Below are 19,826 nucleotides of genomic sequence, written 5' to 3'. Positions count from 1 at the left end.
ATGTTGGTTAAATAAACTATGGTACATCCTTAGGATACAAGAGTGTGCAAATGGAAAAAAATCAGAACACCCTTAAGGTGCTAATATAGAAAATAATTGCCAGTACATATCATTAAGTGGAAAAAACATGATGCAGAAACAGTGTTTATAGTATTCTACAAGATTTTTTTTTTAAGAAGACAGGAAAAGGAAGAATATAAACATGGAAACACACACATCGCATCTTATCCTCAGAGAGCCATCATTGAAACTGATACTCTGGCAAGGCTGTGGGGAGAGAAATGAGGTGGTTGAAAGATGGAGAAGCAAGGGAGTATTTGTGCCCTTTTATGCTTTGCATTTTGTACTGCAGAAAGGTACTATCTTCAATGAATAAATAAAATGATGTACACTGGGGCGCCTGGGTGGCTCAGCCGTTAAGCGTCTGCCTTCGGCTCAGGTCATGGTCCCAGGGTCCTGGGATCGAGCCCCGCATCGGGCTCCCTGCTCCGCGGGAGGCCTGCTTCTCCCTCTCCCACTCCCCCTGCTTGTGTTCCCTCTCTCGCTGTGTCTCTCTCTGTCAAATAAATAAATTCTTAAAAAAAAAAAAAAATGATGTACACTTTCCAAGTTTGCCATGGGAAGATGAATTTATTCTCTTTTGTAGTAATTAACCCAGTATGATCTTACTGACACACTACTAATTTATTGTGTATAAAAGGAATGTGAAGATTCTCTTAAAATTAGAAATAAAAATAAAATGATATCTAAATGAAAATACATTTCCCAAAACACTACTTAACCATATCACAGGAAATACAATGTGATAATGTGTATTATATTCTACCGTACCCAATGCTACCTTATTCTATTTCATGCCACTCATTAAATTGATTTCATAACTCATCAATAGCTCACCAGCAACAAATTAAAAAATACTTCTCTAAATGATCTCTTCTTTATCCCTATGACCAAAGACCTCATCCAAGACCATGTTGCTTCTCAACTACCTCAATAACCTCCTGACCAGACTCCCTTTTTGGGTACTACATGCCTCAATTTGAGAGTTTGTAAGTTACTTCTCTTTAATGATTCCCACATTTCTCAAAGATAATGACTAAGTTCCTTGAAGCAGCATAGAAGCCTCACCAAAACTGGGCTACACTTCAACATCACTAAATTTGTTTTTCTTCCCACACTTCATGTCATTAATCACTTCCCTATCTTTGTTCTTGTTCCCTCTTCTCTCTAGAATCCTTTTCCTTTCCCTCACACACGTTTCACTTTATCAATTCCTACTCATCTTTTAAAGATACAGATCAGGCACCATATCCTCCAGGAAGCTGTCTTGAGGTCAGAGCTCCCAAACAATACAAAGTCAAAATATCTTCTGGAGAGCTTATTATAATACAGGTTCTTGAGCTTCACTGCCATCTATTCTGATTCAGGAGGTTTAAGGACAAGCTCAAGGATCTGCATTTCTAACAAACTTCTAGGTGATGCTGCTGGTCTTGAGACCACACTTTAGTAGCTCTGCTGTGAACAATACTTTGGCTGGGCTGGGTATCACTCCTTTGAGCTATCACACCATTCTGTAAGTATACTTGCCACACTGCAATGTAAATGTTTCTGCATTGATTGCGTTTAGTAAACTGAGGTATTGTAAGGGAGCACTCCTTGCCACCCCAAGATGTGCCACTTTGACATGCAGATAATTTCATGCTGAAAACAATCAAGACCCAAAAGCCACAGGCAGGACCTTTGACCTCTCCCCAAATGCCTAAAAGGATTTAGGTAGAGGACCTATTCCAGAAAGGAAATTACCACCATCAATAACTAGGTATGGTAGATAGGGAGGAACCTAGCAAGTCTGGTTTGACTGAAGTCCTCTCTAAGTGCCATTGTTTCTGGATGGCCCAGAAAACATTTCTTTACCAAACATTTACTCTGTCCATTCTTCTGTGAACTCTTTTCCTTCCCTTTGAAATCCCAGGCCCTCACTCCTTTTCCTTAGTTTAGAATGACATATATATTTTGCTTTGACTGAATCTCTTTGGAATCTCTCATGTTTATGTGGAGTCTCTTCATGTATGTAATTAAATTTGATTTTCTCCTGTTAACGTGTCTCATGTCAATTTAATTCTTAGACCAGGCAGAAGAAACTTGAAGGATGGAGAAAAATGTTTCCTCTCCAACAGTATATTCATACATCAGCTTGCCTCTAAGCAAATTAAGAATGAGAGTCACCTTAACATAGTAGGACATTGTAGTTAATAAATGGTTTGTTAGCTGAATAGAAATTTCATTAGCTTAGCCTCATGTCTTTCTCTGCCTAGAGGGGTTGATCAGGGATATATGCAAATAAAGTTGATGTGCATATCACTGATACATTTGATAAAGTCTGAAAATTAACGCTTGTGGACAAAATGGAACAATATGAGCTGGATAGGAAATAAAGCAATTAGAGTTTGGTAACTAATTGAACAATTGCCAAAGGAAACTGAAGCTGGAATTGATGTCAAAATAGAGGTAAGGTTTTAGTGATGTGTTGCAGGGCTCTCTCTTAGAATTCAGGGTATTTGAGAAAAAAATTTTTTTTATAACATAGATGAAGTTATGGAAGGCAGACATGAAATCTGAAGTTTAAAAGAAACTAAGAGATTGCAATACACTATATTATAGAATCAGGACCTGCAAATCACCTCCTCTCCATCTCTGCTATCAACTGGATTGATGGGTTAATTTATTAAGGTCTCAAACAGTTTGGGGTTAAAAATAGGTTTCCTTTCTGGGTGGGGGGCAGAGTGAGAGGGGAGAAAACTAGGAGGGCAGAGCAATCACAACTGAGGCGGGGAAGGCTGTAAGCAGAAGGTGACAATGTCAATGAAAATGTAGGAGCTCAAATCACCAGAGATGAACCAGAAACCAGACACAGAACAGTACTGCTAGTTACAGATGCTGCCTCCAGGGGTAGTATGTTTCTTGTGTATTCACTGCATTGGTCAGGACTGAATCAAGAAATGGGAGGCACTGGACCTAAGCTCCAGGCACCTTAGTGGATAAGTAAGATAAGCAGGGCAAGGGAAGGGGCTGATGGCCTTGTATCCAATTCCAAAAAAAAGTAGATCACACAGGAGCAGGATGGAGAAAAGGTCAACTAGAAGCAGCACATGTGAAAAGGAACTGGTGACTTTAGACACTAGTAAGTTTAGTGTGAGTCAACACTACGATACAAATATTGCTGGAGTAAGGAACTATGCAATGGTTAAAGGCATGGACTGTGCTGGATGACCTCAGTGGTATTTTGGTAGCTTAACAAGTGTCCATCCAGGGACTAAATTTCCCCTCTCTCCTTCTCATAGCATACCCATCTTTCTTAGAGTGGCAGTCTTCCGACTGGGATATGCCCCTGGGGGTACACAAAGACTTTCTTAGGGATATGTGAGCATAGATGGTGTTCATGGAATCAGTTTCCAAATTCTCAGCTTCAACAAGGTTGAATGTATTCCTGTGGTACACAAACATCATACCAATTATCATTCTCACCTCTTGGTTAATGTTAGTCCTCCAACTTTACAAAATAAAAGCATGCCTCTTCTGTTGTATCCCAATGGTACACTGTGCCCAAGACACATTTATGAAAAATCAAAATAAGATTCAAAATATTGATGACTGAAATTCTCTTTTAATCAAGGTACCCTATCAAGCACCTACTCATCGATTTCACTAATAAATTTCCAATAAAAATCTATTGATTATGTTTAACAATTACTTACCAGAATTTGTATATACTTAAGTAATTTGATTATTGTTAGGTGTATTTATTATCAATAATTATAGGTACAATTCAATCTAACAGATTTTTAAAAATACTTAGAGCCTTATAGTTATGGAAAATTGTTTGTAAAAACTGAATTTAAATCCACATATATTTGTCATACAGAAGTATGATAAAGTGGTTAATAAAAGGCTTTATAGAATAAATATATATTACATTAGAATACAATTCTTTGGGGAAGTAGAATGGAGATATAAAGAAAAAAGAAAAATGATATCAAACTTAAAGATGAGCTTGTTTTGTGTACTTTTTCAAGTGGATGATGGTAGATATCATATTGCTATGGTATTTGGAGTCTACTGGATATATTCAAAAGAGTAATGTAACACGTTTTAAATGTCAATATTTACAATATGCCAGGGGAGAAAACAGACGTTAAGTTTAGAAAGTTCAGGAGGATACTCTGTTTTCTACACTATTTGGAGACTTTTCTAAGCAGAATGGTCTGCCTACCACTGTAATAGAGGATTTTGGGGAGCTTTCCTCTTTGGCTCAGCAGGGGAGAAAGAAAAGCACTCTTCTTTCCTCCCTCATGAAGTAAATAGGAAAAAAAACATACCAGTTTCCTCTTAGGCAACAAAATCTTAGTCCTACTTGAATTCTCTGTTCCAGGAATTCCCAATTCAAGAAACTTCTCAAGTTTATAATCTCCTTATATAGGCAATTTGGATGGGTGAACAATGAAAATCTCATGACTATCCCCAGTCTTTTTTGGATCAGTTTTCTGGTAGCAACTTACCCCTTTCTTTTGAAAGGGTGGTGTATTTGGCAAGCCTAATTTTTCTTCTTAGAGGCTCTTGTCAAAATTCCAGCTACACTAGGAAAGGTCCCATTCACCATCTTTTTCTATTATTTTAGGAAAATGTGTTCTCACTGTAGTTGTACCTTAATCCAAAAAGTCCCAGAGAAATTGGCCCAATTTTTCATTATTAATCAAGAGGCAAGTCAGGATAAGAAAGGTGAATTAAACAGTGTCATAAACCCAATAAGTGTCAGAGCTGGGATCTAAACTTGGGTCTTTTGTTTCTCTCCCCATTATCATGCTACCTCAACTAAGGAATGGTTTTTGGAGTTGAGAGGAGGGGTGAAAAGTAATAGATAAAATTATGATCCCCAGTGTTCCAAGAGAAAGGTCGATGCCTAATTCCATTAAAATATTGACTTATCCACAAACCAACAATCTTTAAGATTTTATTGGAGCTGGAATTATAAATACCTTTGCCCAGAACCAGCCTAAATTCGGGGGGGGGGTTAATTTCCAATAAACCTCTGTTGAGTTGCATGGTGAATGAGAATATTGTACCTTTTTGTCCAATAACTTTCTTTTTAAAAAAGATTTTATTTATTTATTTGTCAGAGAGAGAGCACAAGCAGGGGGAGCAGCAGGGGCAGAGGGAAAGGGAGAAGCAGGCTCCCCACTGAGCAGGGAGCCTGATGTGGGACTCCATCTCAGGGCACTGAGATCATGACCTGAGCCGAAGGCAGATGCTTAACCATCTGAGCTACCCAGGCACCCCCTTGTCCAATAACTTTTACCCACTATTTTTCAGGACACATTCCATGGAAATATTGATGTACTTAATAGAAAACACTGAAACTATTTTTCTAGGAATGAGGATTAGACATAAAAGGTCAGTGTCCTCTTCTCTGTTCCTTGCCTTCCCAACACCATCTCTTAAAAATTAAAAAGAAATAAATCAAATTAGATCTCTTATTCTAATTCTGAGCTAGTACAAATCTATCTAAGGGAGGAACTATTGGAATGTGAATAATCTCATTGTATGCGAATTACCTCCCTAACAGTGGACTAGATGACATTAACCTCCAAAAAGCTAATTATGTGAACAGTGACATACCCCTGACTGATTGAGGATCCACTGAGGAATCTAACTCAAAATCCAGTGCTCCTGATGACAGTCTCTGGAAGCATGGTAAGGACAGATTTTTTTCTCAGGAGTCTGAATTGACTCCTGATGCTGGGTTAGAGTCCAAGATTTTTTGTTTGAAAGCTACCAAGGGTGTAGAACATATTACATTCTCATTGAGATCTCATTTGCTTGAACTTCAGTTCTTTGGCATTTAAAGCACTCTCTCTCTGGCATTCTTACTTTGTTGTTGTTACTTTGGTTCCTCCCCCATGGTAAGTTCTCACTCTTCTCCCATCCTAGTACTAACCAGGCTCGACCCTGCTTAGCTTCCGAGATCAGACGCGATCGGGTGCGTTCAGGGTGGTATGGCCGTAGACAAGTTCTCACTCTTCTGATTCTCTGACGAGAACAGCAGCTGTGGAGCTGTCCACTTCCCTTTTTGTTGGCATTTTTTTTTCTTTTTTTTTTTTTACTAAAGATAACTTGGAATTTCAATGGGCTTTTGGGGGAACCTCTGATCTCCCTACACTGGTTCATCTAGAACCTCTCCCCTCCCATGACCTCTGCTATTCTTTCCTTTTGTCACCTTTGATCTTTCTGTCAGCTCCCTTGAATTCTTTGATATATTGCCTTTCAAAACCCTCTGTTCACCTCTGCCAACCAATCCCTGCCCACCCTGTCCCTCAATTCATCTATGAGCTTTATGCTCCCTGCCCCCATGGGGGGCTCTCAAGAGACTTAGGAACCCCAAAAGTAATCTCTTGAAGCTGAAAAGACTACCTGGAAACAAACTGGATATTTTATATACTCAGATGGGCTTTGGAGACACCCAGATCGCCCTTTGCTACAGCTTTAGTCACTCACCCAAATTTTATTTTTTTATTTTTATTTTTATTTATTTTTTTTTTTAAAGATTTTTATTTATTTATTTGAGAGAGAGAGAATGAGAGAGAGCACATGAGAGGGGGGAGGGTCAGAGGGAGAAGCAGACTCCCTGTCGAGCAGGGAGCCCGATGCGGGACTCGATCCAGGGACTCCAGGATCATGACCTGAGCCGAAGGCAGTCGCTTAACCAACTGAGCCACCCAGGCGCCCCAACTCACCCAAATTTTAGACCATGGCCTCCATAAGATTACCTATTAAGTCCAAAGAAAAGCCTAAAAGTCTCCTACGCAAATACTGATGAAAACGTTTAGCCTTCATATTGAACAGGTAACCTCAACTTGGTTTTTTTTTTTTTTTTAAAGATTTTATTTATTTGACAGAGAGAGACATAGCGAGAGAAGGAACACAAGCGGGGGAGTGGGGAGAGGGAGAAGCAGGCTTCCTGCCAAGCAGGGAGCCCGATGCAGGGCTCGATCCCAGGACCCCGGGATCATGACCTGAGCTAAAGGCAGACGCCTAACAACTGAGCCACCCAGGCGCCCCTCAACTTGTTTTCATAATCGTTGCTAGTCTGCTACAAAATGCCAGTATATGACAGTTCACATTTATCTGCTCCCTGGTTTTTTCCATAAAACAAAGTTACTAATGGTTAAAAGGTATAAACAATATATATAAATGAAACTTCTAGAAACATTAAGGTCAAAGAGAAACAACTTTGTATGCAACATATACAAGGTGTGTAACAGCATTGGTTTTGTTAAGTAAGAAGGGAGTATTTTGTCCTTAAGTGGAATGACTGATTGTTCCAGAAGGAAGATGAGGAAAAGTGTAGGACAAAATCTGAGTGGATATTGAAAGCTGTAGAAAGTTTGTGGAAAAGAAATTTTGTCTCATGTGATCACAACTGACTATGATTGAGCGGGTTTATTTATAAGCTTTTTACAAATGAGCTTTAGTATCAACAGTATATTAATGCAAAACTAGAATTCATTTTTTTCTTCATTAAGATGACAAAATTTTCTCGGATTATTGATTTGTTCTTAATAAGAGACTGTAAAAGCTTTTTCTTTACCTTCTGAATAATTTAGGTAAGCAACAGTGATCGTGTCTTATCAGAATAATTTCCTGTGTTTTATGTTGATTTTATCATATCCTTGATTATTTAAGAATCATCTCACTTTCTGGAGAGCCAGTCTTTCATAATCATGTTACCTCCTATGTTTATTTTTGAAATCTTTCCCTGTCACTTTGGTTAAGTAGGTAGTCAAACACTGTTTCAGTGACCCATGATCCTATTTAACCAAGGGTTCAAACCTTTTCATATTTTTGACAACCTTTGATATTTTGCCCTCCACAAATCAAACCCAAAATGAAATCTTGATCTCAAACTGATATAAAAAATCTCTAGATTTGTTCTCTCACATTTGTTCTCTCTTAATATCTAAAAAAAATATGAAGAATAGTTATGCTTATTTGATATGTTGAGTCAACATAAAAAAAGCATCATCAAACAAGAGATGCTTAACCTTCCAGAAGTTACATTTGTATGGGCCACATGTGATTAATGTAAATGTTTCAGTAATTATATCAGGTTACTAGAAATTAGTCAACGCCCTTGCTGTCCACGATATGACTTGGTTCTGCTTTGCCTAACAGACCACAGTATAATGTCGTCAGTGATAATTCCAGTTATTACTCGAAAATGTTGTAAGCCACAGAAATGACTGAATTCCTTTCAGTGAACTCTCATCAGATCTTTAACCATGGCTGTTTGAAGCCTTTTATCATTTACAGAGTTGTTTTACTCTGAGGCTCCCCTGAAAGTGCTTGTAATCAGCTAGAGGGCCAGAATGCTTGTCTTCAACAACAAGGGACTGTCTTGGAGACCCATGTAAAGGACTATTTCAGGTACTCTAGGGCACAAGCTTCTGCAGCTTTGCTTAAATAACTTTGACTGAATCAGGATTTCCAGAACTCCAGTGGAGAAGCTGATCGGTTTATGTAACTGCTAACCCGAGATCAAGCAAAACGACAATCAATTACGGAGAACTGATTCAACCAATGAAGAATCATTTGATTACGGCTTTTGTTTGGAATATTGCTGATGCTTCAATGTTCTATTTTCTTGATATAAGGAACTCCTTTTTCTTTTCTCTTAAGCCATCTCTATCTCAGAGCAATTTAGTAGATTATACTTTTATAAACAGAAACGAAACATTTATCTTTTTCTCCCTACCTCCAGAATTCACAAACTCCTATTGAGTAAGTTTATTTTCCTGGCAATATGTTTATTTGCACAAATTCAATAAGAATCTGTATTTCTTGTAACAGGACATAATTGAGAAAATTGATTATATAACCAAGGTTTTGACTGGAATGTCATATTTGAGAATGATATACATAAAATCGGATATAACCAGATAGTTTTAAATAACTACAGTACACTTTTTGGAGACAATGCTTACAAAGCCCTCTTGAGAAAACCAGCCTGGCTTATGGGATGTCCAGTCTTACAGGTAAATAGGGAAGGTCACTTCCTGGCAGGCCCAGGAAGCCTTAGGATATTTTGAGGACTTCGACTGTAGAAAAATTCACCCCAATCTATAGGTACTGCTGGTAACATCTGATGGCAAGTTCTTGGCGTGGCTTCCTAATCTCGCGAAGCTTTTAAAAGTCAAATCTGAGATTCTTTATAAAAACTTACAGCAACACAAACTTTGAAAGGCCTGTGTAGTCAGCTGCTATCCTTGCTGCACTTACATAAATACAGCCTGGCTTTATTTTGTAAACAAGAATAATCTTACTGGGAGTACCTTTGATCACATGGGACGTGACTATAGAGAAACCCAAATTATGTTTCAGTAGAAAACTGGAGCACGGTTACCAGATTCTAGTCCCATTCTTTGCCTTTGAGCTCTTTTGTGTTTCCCTGTAAACTACGTGATATTGTTACCGACCTGCAAATGGACTGTCTCACACATTTTGTTCGTCCTTACCAAATTTTCAATTCTTTTAGTTTCCTTCGATATCTGACTACAACCCACCAAACTCATGTCTTCATTTTTTTTTTTTTCTCCTCTTCTCCTGACTTGGCATCACTGAGAACTAAAAGCTAACTACCCAGATCCTTACTGAGATTCTAGATTGTCCTATAGCTGAACTTTCCTCTCAGACTCTAAAGAAACCCTGAGAGCTGAAGCTGGACATCTTGATATTGGCTTCAAAGGACTTGTCAGCACAGTGAATTATGTATGGACAACCTGCATGCCTGGAGCTGCGCCTATAAGGGCCACTCAGGAAGTTCACTGGAAGTCCCACAGCTTTTATGCTCTGTTCCAGGAAATAGCTATGACGGTGGACAATCTTATAAAACCTCTCTGATATCTGTGCTGTCACCCCAAATATTCAAATAGTCATAAAATGGGGCACCTGGGTGGCTCAGATGGTTAAGCATCTGCCTTCGGCTCAGGTCATGATCCCAGGGTCCTGGGATCGAGTCCCACATCGGGCTCCCTGCTCCTTGGGAGCCTGCTTCTCCCTCTGCCTCTCTCTCTGTCTCTCATGAATAAATAAAATCTTAAAAAAAAAATAGTCATAAAATGGCCACTGCCATTGTCACTTCACCATCTAAAGACATTTCCAGCCCAACCTCTAGGAATCTTCTTCATTGGCTGCCCTCTGGACTTGGAAACTGGGTTTATACAAAGATGGCCCCGGCATTCTCCTTAAGGTTGACTAAAGGATTAGATGGGTTTCTTCCTGATTATAGGCCTGAACTCTCTTTTCTTAGTGCATGTACTTTAGAAAACTTTCAACTGTAAATTCCTTATCTGCCTCTTTGAGAGGTAAGTTTTCTTCTTTTTTTTTTTTTTTTAGTTTTATTATGTTATGTTAGTCACCATACAATACATCATTGGTTTTTAATGTGGTGATCCATGATCCATTGTTTTCGTATAACACCCAGTGCTCCCTTCAGTACGTGCCCTCCTTAATACCCATCACCAGGCTAACCAATCCCCCCTCCCCCCTCCCCTCTAAAGCCCTGTTTGTTTCTCAGAGTAAGTCTTCTACAACCTGGGAATGTCTTTCTCAAATACCTGGGAGCCACTGCATTGAAATGTAAATATCAGGAAGGCTAGCCTTGGCGCCCCATCTCAGTGGGGGTGGGGATAGTAACCTCCCTTCAGTAAGGGACAATTGGCAAACACGCAAGGCCAAATCATAGTGACCAACAGCCCCGCCAGTGTCCCCCAGTACTTTAACACTAGCTCATCCCAGTGATTACAATCTTTGCTGCCTTTTGATTCAATGGAGTTGACTTCAGTCTCTCTCTCCTGTTTCAATAGTCTTGAATATAGTCTTCCTTGCCTATTATCTGGTGCCTTTTTTTTTTTTTTTTTTTTTTTGACAACACTCACAGCAACATGAACACACAGAAGGGTTTGGATGCTCATGTACTTTATCATTCAGTCACTCCAGTTGTGTCCTTTGGTAGTTTTCTGTGTGGGTTTGTCATTATGGGCAACTAAGTTTCTTACATGGAAAAGAAGAGGCAACAGAACAGTATGTCATGTTATTTATAGATGACAGAAGCAAAGTCATTCTTGAAGGGAAGAAGAAACCCTCCCTGTCTTCAATATGAAGATATTTCAGTCAGTAAGACTTAACATAACATTATGTGTCCCCCCTCCCTCATATTCTAATACAAAGTTTAGAAAGCAGTAGTTAGGCAGTTTTATGTCAGATAAATAGTATACCTACAGCTCATTATTGACAGCATTCATTAAAGATTAAAAACATAAGACCCTTTATAGAAATTCTAACTGGTCCCTTGTTCCTAGCATTCAATTATCATTTCTAAAATCTGAAATCAACATATTTTATGTCTAAATTGAGAGTACATTTGAAAATCTAAATTCAAAGGCATGCCTTCTAGTGGGCTGACTGAAGGGAAAGGTCTGTGATTATGCCTAATTTTCACCTTCTATATCACGATCTCATTGATTATGTTTCTCAGTTTGCTAAGGGTTCTGTGAGGTGATTTTCAAGATAAATACTGCTATTTGCAGGATTTCCTGAATAGGAATATTTCGGGAGTAAATTGCACAAGCCAAGCGATGTGCAGTCAATTTTCACTCCAGCATAAACAATGTATTCGAACAGAGCCCTTAAGGCTTTTTTTTTATTTGGGTTTCATTACACAGCTAGCTGCATTTCATCAATAAGCATGAAGTGCCAAGCAGGCAAAACTGAGGCTCACAGAGGTATTACATATTTTTCTACCAGGTGCTCAGAGTTTGACTAGAGAAAACAAATGACCCGGTTGTCAAGGCCTTAGGCTCTTTGTTTCAGAGGTAGTCATGGCCACCATGGACAGACAAAGACAATTTCTTTACATTTAGGAATTGGAGGCTCCTTGTGCATCTATTTTCTTTGCATTCATTCATTCATTCCTGAGAGCTTAGAAAGGAGTTTCTTTCTCCGTGTTAAAAAATGGGTATGTCCACAAAAGTGTTTGAAAAGTATTTTTGGTTTTCAGTAGTTTAAAATCCATTTTCCCATCTTTCTTTAACTGAAAAAAGAAGTTTAATCTCTTTAAGTAGAGGGCTATAGCAGGCGGTACAGACTAAAATCACCTATCTTATAGCAGAAGAACTCTGAGCAATCTTAATAAATCATTTATTAGTGAATTTAGATAGAAGCTAGACAAAGAGGGATAAAGGACTAGGTAAGTTAGTAAATTATTCACACAGGTCGCTATTTCCTGATAACAAGCTAGGGGTCTGAGAATTATGGCGAGAATATCTCAAGTCATCATATATATGATTTTACGATCTTTTTTGCCTTGGATATAGCCACAGAGAAGAAGAAAAAGGCTAAGGGAATATTTTTGAAATCTGCACTCCAGAGATGAGAAACTCAGAATATGCACAGAGGACTGAAGCCAAGGAATTTTACTGCCAGGGAAAAAGCAGCTGCCTCTCCCCTCAGTGATTTAGACCAAGCTGCAGGAGGCAAATATCATGACTCTCTGAAAGTACACACAGCAGTGAGAGTGGGGACTTGTAGCTTTGATAAAGCAAAGTGATTAACACAGCTGAGAGGAGCTTTCACTCTAAACTGCAGGGACCTATTTGGCACGGATGTATGGGCCATGGACAAACAAATGTCCAATGCAAGTTTTCCATATTTGGGAACCATTGTCAGTGGGGGGGGGGGGGCGGGTGAGACTGGGACTAAAGTCACTTTGGTTGAGTCAACAGCATCCCTTTGTATCGAAGGATTTCGTTATCCTTCTTATCAAATGTATTCCATGTACAGAGATAGCTAATATTGAATATATTTTTTCTTTACTTAAATGAAGAAGCTCATTTTAACTAAAGATTATATTTAAAAGTAAAGGAATGTGTTTTTACCTGTGAGTTACAGAAAGCTCCTTCGGATTTGGAACAAAGAGTTTATGGCCTTCCTCTTTATCATACTAAATCAAGAAATATTTAAGATTATGCTAGATCCAACAGAATCTGGCCGAGGTTATTGATTGTTGGACTAAGTAACTGTACTTCTTTGTTGAGATTACTGACTACAGAAAAATGAGCATCTAGGAAATGCAGTTGCACTGGAGAATGCACCCCAGTCAAATACCATTAAGGACACTGTGCTAGCAAGGTGAAAACACTGAAGGCATTCCAGGACTGGTGGCTTCCCCAAATGATGATACGGCTTTGCCCTCACCCAGTCTTGTCCCTGTGACTACACCTAACCCAAATGCAGGGTGAGTGGTTCATCAGAAGCCAGGGCTTGGTGTCAAGACCTCTACTGTGTCACCACTGTGCTAGATGTGTTTTTCCTTGTCCTGTATACTTTCATAAAGCCAACTAAATTTGGTTTGGGTAAAGCCTACTGTGACTTGACTTTAATCGTCAGACTTGAACGGAAGACCATGCCACTGGATGAACAGCCTGGGTTTTGCAGTGGTGAAATGATGTCTATCTGCGATGCACATGGGATCATCTGTGCTCAGGGGCAGCTAACAGAATGGTGGATATACACATCAGGAAGAGGTAAGGTGAAAGTAGTGGAGTGCGCTTTGCAAATATAACTCATTTTAGTTGTTCCCAACCTCTCTCTTTCTCTCTCTCCCCTTAACCTCACTCAAGCCCATCTTTCCCACACTTGGACTTTCTCTTCTCTAGAATATCTTCACACTTTATTTTATCCTTGCCTTATCTCCCAGCAAAACAGCACCTACGTGGAGATAAAAAAAAAACATGAGGTTGTGATAACCCTGGAAAGCAAGCAAATTGAAAAATCAGGGTCAGTGAACTAAAAGAAAAACTTTACTCAAGATGTTACTTAACTTACTTAGTCTGAAAGTGTCCATCCTTACATTAATCAAGAGGTTGAGATTTCAATTTAATTGGTTTATTTGATTAGCTGTTTAATGTTATTGGCCCAAAGGAGATGCAAAGCAGGGCATCAAGTTGGGATAAGTCTTTGGAATATGCTCCTGGGAGGAAAGAGAAGATAGGGACAATCCATGTCTACAGGGACCCTAAAACGAGAAGATAGGGGCGTCCAATTGGCATGTTGGTCTAGAGCACTAGGTTTACCTGTGGCAACACATTACCATTCTGGGTGTCTCATTACCACCTTTATTCTTTTATTCAAAAATACAAGCACCCACCAGACACTGGGCCCTGAGATGGGGGTGTTCAGAAAGGAGGGGAATGAGGCAGGTAAGGAAGAAGATGCCCTCTGTATCCAAAGAAGAGTGTGATGAGGTACTCAGGTCTGTAAAATTTAAGTGTAAATCAATGTACAAAGGTTACAGGAAATGGACACAGAGGGTTTATAAGAAATCCTAAGAGGGTTTTTTATTCTACCTGGGGTATGGAAAAAAGTTTTGAAGAAGTAAAGACATTGAATTCAGTCTTGAAGGATATAGAAAAGTTCATCATGCCAACAAAGGAGAAAGAAGTAATTTAAGGAAGAGAGATCAAGGACACAGACATGGCATGAAACCACACACATATAAACATAACATATAATTTGTTGTAGTTAGAATATAAAGGGAGGTTGTTGGCAGAATAAAAGGATACAAAGGTAAACTGGAGTCAGTCTGAGAGAGTTTTCTAATATTTACTAAAGAGCCTATACTTTATTTGGTAGGCACCTAATCTCCTAAACAACTTTAGTTTTAGATAAGGAGTCTACAAATATATATTGATTGCAATTGAAGTAGGGATGGGAAACAGGTCATAATAACAAAGATGATGAAGGCATTCTAGTTGATAAGAGCTTAATGAATATATTATTGCTAGTAAGTGCTGTAAGACAAAACAAAAAATGCTAGTCAATTTATTATTATTACTAACATAACAACAATGATGATTATGATAATGGATGAGAAACTTAGTTCAGTGATATTGCCATTTTTTGGAGAACAATATTTAAAGCAAAAAGTCCCTACCTTAAGGTCAAATGGTTCCGTTTGATTCGGCTTATTGTAAATTTCCAACTGATTCCGAATAGGAGACAGCCACAGAAGCAGATGATTTAACTGCTCTTCCAGCTGCCCAAGGTCTTTTATGTGTGCTTCAATTTCTCCTTGTTTCTCAGGCAAATCTCTAGAAACCTGCAAGGAAAAAAAAGAGGAAAAGATTCCCATGGTTTAAATAAAAAAGCAAAAAATAAATATATTCTAAAGTTATTTGCTTTAAAATGTTACAGAAATTTACCGAATTTGGTATTTTACAGGAGGATACGGATTACTCACATGGGTTACATGTTAGGATTTAATTCACATATTACAATCATTTATTAATAGACTTCCCCCAAATCCTATGCTTTAAAGACAATAAGCATTTTTTTTTTTTTTTGGAAATTCAAAACACACACTCTCACAAATGCATACCCAACTCCAACCAATAAAAGTAAAGAAGTATATTCATTTACTAAGCATAATGATGTATTGCATACTAGATGCCAGACATTCTGCCTTTATACTTCCTTCTAACTTTCTTTTATGTTAAGGAAAATTGTACAAGGCAATTCTTTTATGCACAAAATAAAATGGGAAGGTAGGGTATAGTTTGTGGGTCTAAGTATAACCAAGTAAAACAAAATAAGATGATCGGAATGAAAAGGAAAAAAAAAAAAGACATTTGGATTAGAGTAGAATATATCAGTATGATTATAGGCTATTTTTATTAAGGGCTTACAATGTGCCAAATACCATGTTAGGAAGTTTCACATTTACAGCCTTCTTTAATCCACCCAACAATCCTATGATACAGATACTATTCTTTTCCCCATTTTATAAATGGATGATGACATTGGGGTTGAGAAACATGAAATATCTTGGGAAGGAGTAGGATACTCTGTTCAACATTGTGAAGTCTTGGGCGCCTGGGTGGCTCAGTCGTTAAGTGTCTGCCTTCGGCTCAGGTCATGATCCCAGGGTCCTGGGATCGAGTCCCACATCGGGCTCCCTGCTCGGCAGGAAGCCTGCTTCTCCCTCTCCCCCTGCTTGTGTTCCTGCTCTCGCTATCTCTCTCTCTGTCAAATAAATAAATAAAATCTTAAAAAAAAAAAAAAAACAAACATTGTGAAGTCTAGAGTTAGGCTGCTTGGTTTAAATCTTAATTCTAGTTCTTTCCTAGCACTTGAGCCAAGTTTTCTTTAATTCTCAGTGCCTTTTATACAGAATGCAGACAGTGACCGTATCTGCTTCACAGGGTCACTATATGGATTAAATAAGGTAATTCATGTAAATAGCTGAGAGCAATATCCTGCATGATAGGGAATGACAATAAAGCCATTACATGTTAGTGATTATGGCTTGAGCTCAAAGTGTAAGTAGGGAGCCAGGATAAGCAAGAGTAAAGACGTTTTCTTCCTATTGTCAAGGGCCAAAACAGGCACACAGTAGTAAAGAATGGGAACCTGTAATGGCAACTCTTTATGATATGATTAATACTATTCTAATAATATAAATATAACATTACATTATAACATGAACACACATGCTACAACATACATCTATTATAAGATAATATGTTATTATAGATAACATTTTAAAATTTTAATTCCAGTACAGTTAACACACCATGTTATATTAGTTTCAGGTGTACAATATAGTGATTCAACACTTCCCTATGACACCCAGTGCTCATCACAACAAGTGCACTCCTTAATCCCCATCACCTGTTTCACCCATCCCCTGCTCACCTCCCCTCCGGTAACCATGTTTGTTCTCTACAGTTAAAGGTCTGTTTCTTGGTTTCTCTCTCTTTTTCTTTTGCTTGTTTGTTCTATTTCTTAGATTCTACATATGAGTGAAATCATACAAATCATATTTGTCTTTCTCTGACTTATTTTGCTTAGCATTATACTGTCTAGCTCCATCCACATCATTGCAAATGGCAAGATTTCATTCTTTTTTATGGCTGAATAATATTCCATTGTGTATTTTGTGTGTGTGTATACATACACACCACGTCTACTTATCCATTCACCTTTTCATGGACACTTGGGCTCTTCCATAATTTGGCTATTGTAAATAATGCTGTTATAAACATAGGAGTGCATGTATCCCTTTGAATTAGTGTTTTTGTATTTTTTGGGTAAATACTCAGTAGTGCAATTACTGGATTGTAGGATAGCTCTATTTTTAAGTTCTTGAGGAACCTCCATACTATTTGCCAGAGTGGCTGCATCTGTTTGCATTCCCACCAACCGTGCAAGAGGGCTCCTTTTTCTCCACATCTTCACCAATATTACAGAGAATATTTAAAAAGTAAACTAGATAAGTATATTAATATACTAGTGCATCATCTAAACAATGCCCCATACTTTGGACCATCTGCTTTAGATATTTTTGAAAGAACTAACTGAAGAACATTATGTTCCTTAATTGCACCCAAGAGGTATGAGGAGAAAGGGAGATACATTAATGGACAAAATAACTCATCAGTTGATTTACAGGAGAAGGAATTTTATATAAGCTCTGATTATATGTAAACAATATGTATTTTGAAACCTATAAAGGCATTTATATATATTGTGTAAAATGCATGGGTTAACATTTAGCCTGTACTGATGCATTCCAGCCTGAGACTGACCTTAGGGTCCCACAACAATGTTTCCTTGGAATGCTAACTTTAAGATGATTGGGAAACATTAGGCCTGCATTGTTTGTTGTATGGAACTGTATCTGCTTTGGGAAAGCTGTGAATTGGAATATAACCTATGGCCTACATGACTAAAAATGGTATAAAAGATGGAAAGGAAATAGAGCCTGTGACTTCTATTTATTTTTTTATTTAAAAAAATTTTTTTTATGTTATGTTAATCACCATACATTACATCATTAGTTTTTGATGTAGTGTTCCATGACTCATTGTTTGCGTATAACACCCAGTGCTCCATTCAGTACATGCCCTCTTTAATACCCATCACCAGGCTAATCCATCCCTCCAACCCCCTCCCCTCTATTTAAAGTGACCTGTGCAGACCTTGGTGTTCACCCCTGGCAGCCTTTCCCTCTGTGGGTAAGGAGTTAAAAAAAGCAACGTGTGCAGGGAGCATGCAATGCTTGTTCATGGATAATGAACTGTGATGCTGTTATCTGCTCTGTTTGACTTGTATCCTGCTATAAAGTCAGGTAAACAAAGTATTAGGTAAAGGCCTATTTGTGTTTCGTGAGTTCTAACCCATAATGACATCTATGGTGATGGACAACGTATTTGTGTGTGCATGTCTGAGTGTTTGTGTGTCTGTGTGCGTGTGTGCATGTGCGTGTGTGTGTGAGAGAGAGACAGAGAGTTGATATCACAAATGTAATTCCAGGTCTATAATACAGAATCTAATAATGCTTTCTACTTACCTTTTCCAGCATTTATAAGGAAGTTAAGAGTTTATTTTTATCGGATTATTTTCTAGTCACAAGTACATGTGAAAAATACTTTATAGCTTCAACTTGTAGCGTCTAAAAGCCTCTAGATTCTGAAGTTAATGGAAATAACAGCTATCATATTTTCTTAAAATCTCTAAAATTGAGCTATGAACTCATTTATATCTGATCACAAATAGGGTTCACAAATCAGCACAGAAATCCAGGTAACTTTCAACTGAGATTGTTAGTCTTCTCACACTCGCAACCCATCCTTTCCTGGTTCTAGAGGTAGAACAATTCCAGATAGCAAACAGTTCAATGGGTGAGATTTGACTAATATCTGAAAAAAATAAATGATAGCTCATAATGAGATTGTGGGGCACGTGTAGTTTTCAGGTTAGTTATGACATCTGCACTGGGTATATCCTCACAGACCTTGTGCTTCCCACCATCATAGCATTTGCCTTATACTCTTTGTTATTTACATTGACTTCCCTCACTGAGCTTTGATTTCTGGATGAACTGAGTTCCTACACATGATAGGTTTTCAATAAGTATCTGGTGAATGAAAGATAAACAATTTCAAAATTTAGGATTAATTTTTTTTCAATTTAAGAAGCAACGCATGTCCAGAGTAGTCAACATAAAGAAGGTAATTTTATCCTCAAGTGAAATAGCCTTAATTAACAGACAAAGATATTAGTTGGTTGGACTACATAAAAATGAGAGACTTTTGAATGGCAAAAAAAAAAAAAAAAATCCCCTAAAAACAAAGTCAAAGGACAAATGACAAATCGTGAAAAAAAATATCTGTGACATCTCAGATAAGGGACTAATTTTCCTAAAACATAAGAAAGCTTCTGCAAATTAATTTTAAAAAGGCCAACAAGCCAGAGAAAAACTGGACAGAAGTTAAGGACAGTCCACAAAAAAGAAAACATAAATGGATTTTAAACATACATAAAGAAGTTAGACTTTGTTGTAATGAGAGATCCGAAAATCTGATCTATTGCACTAACAAATATCCAAGTCTGAAACACACTATGCTGCCAAGGTTGTGGAAAATACACGATTATATATGACCAGTGGGATAGACAAACTGTTGTACCCCTGTGGAAGACAATTTGGCAATATCTACAAAATGCATGTAACCTTATACCCAGAATTTTGCTGCTAGGAATTTATCTTGTAGATGTATTTATGCACGTAAAATCAATGCTTGGTGATGGTAGGGCAGATGGTGGATGGGGTAGAAGATTTTCACTACAGTTTTAAATTTTTGCAAAATATAAATATATTACCTTCACAGAGAAATAAATTAATTTAGAAAGGAAACCTACCAGCTTTTCTTCCTGCC

General features: G+C 38.0%; 1 protein-coding gene across 9 annotated transcripts in view; it reads right to left on the bottom strand.

Moving 5' to 3' along the window:
- DMD (dystrophin) overlaps window positions 1-19,826 on the bottom strand; it is a 2,185,421-nt gene that overhangs the window by 696,109 nt on the left and 1,469,486 nt on the right. For all 9 annotated transcript variants that reach the window (XM_078064107.1, XM_078064109.1, XM_078064106.1 and 6 more), the window contains one exon: window positions 15,044-15,208. In XM_078064107.1, coding sequence (XP_077920233.1) covers window positions 15,044-15,208 — 165 coding nt within the window. The remainder of the gene's footprint in view (window positions 1-15,043; window positions 15,209-19,826) is intronic.

This window comes from Halichoerus grypus, chromosome X (assembly GCF_964656455.1).
Source record: "Halichoerus grypus chromosome X, mHalGry1.hap1.1, whole genome shotgun sequence".
Taxonomy (NCBI): domain Eukaryota; kingdom Metazoa; phylum Chordata; class Mammalia; order Carnivora; family Phocidae; genus Halichoerus; species Halichoerus grypus.
Note: the sequence above shows the minus strand (reverse complement) of the source record. Positions and strands in the feature narration are given on the sequence as shown.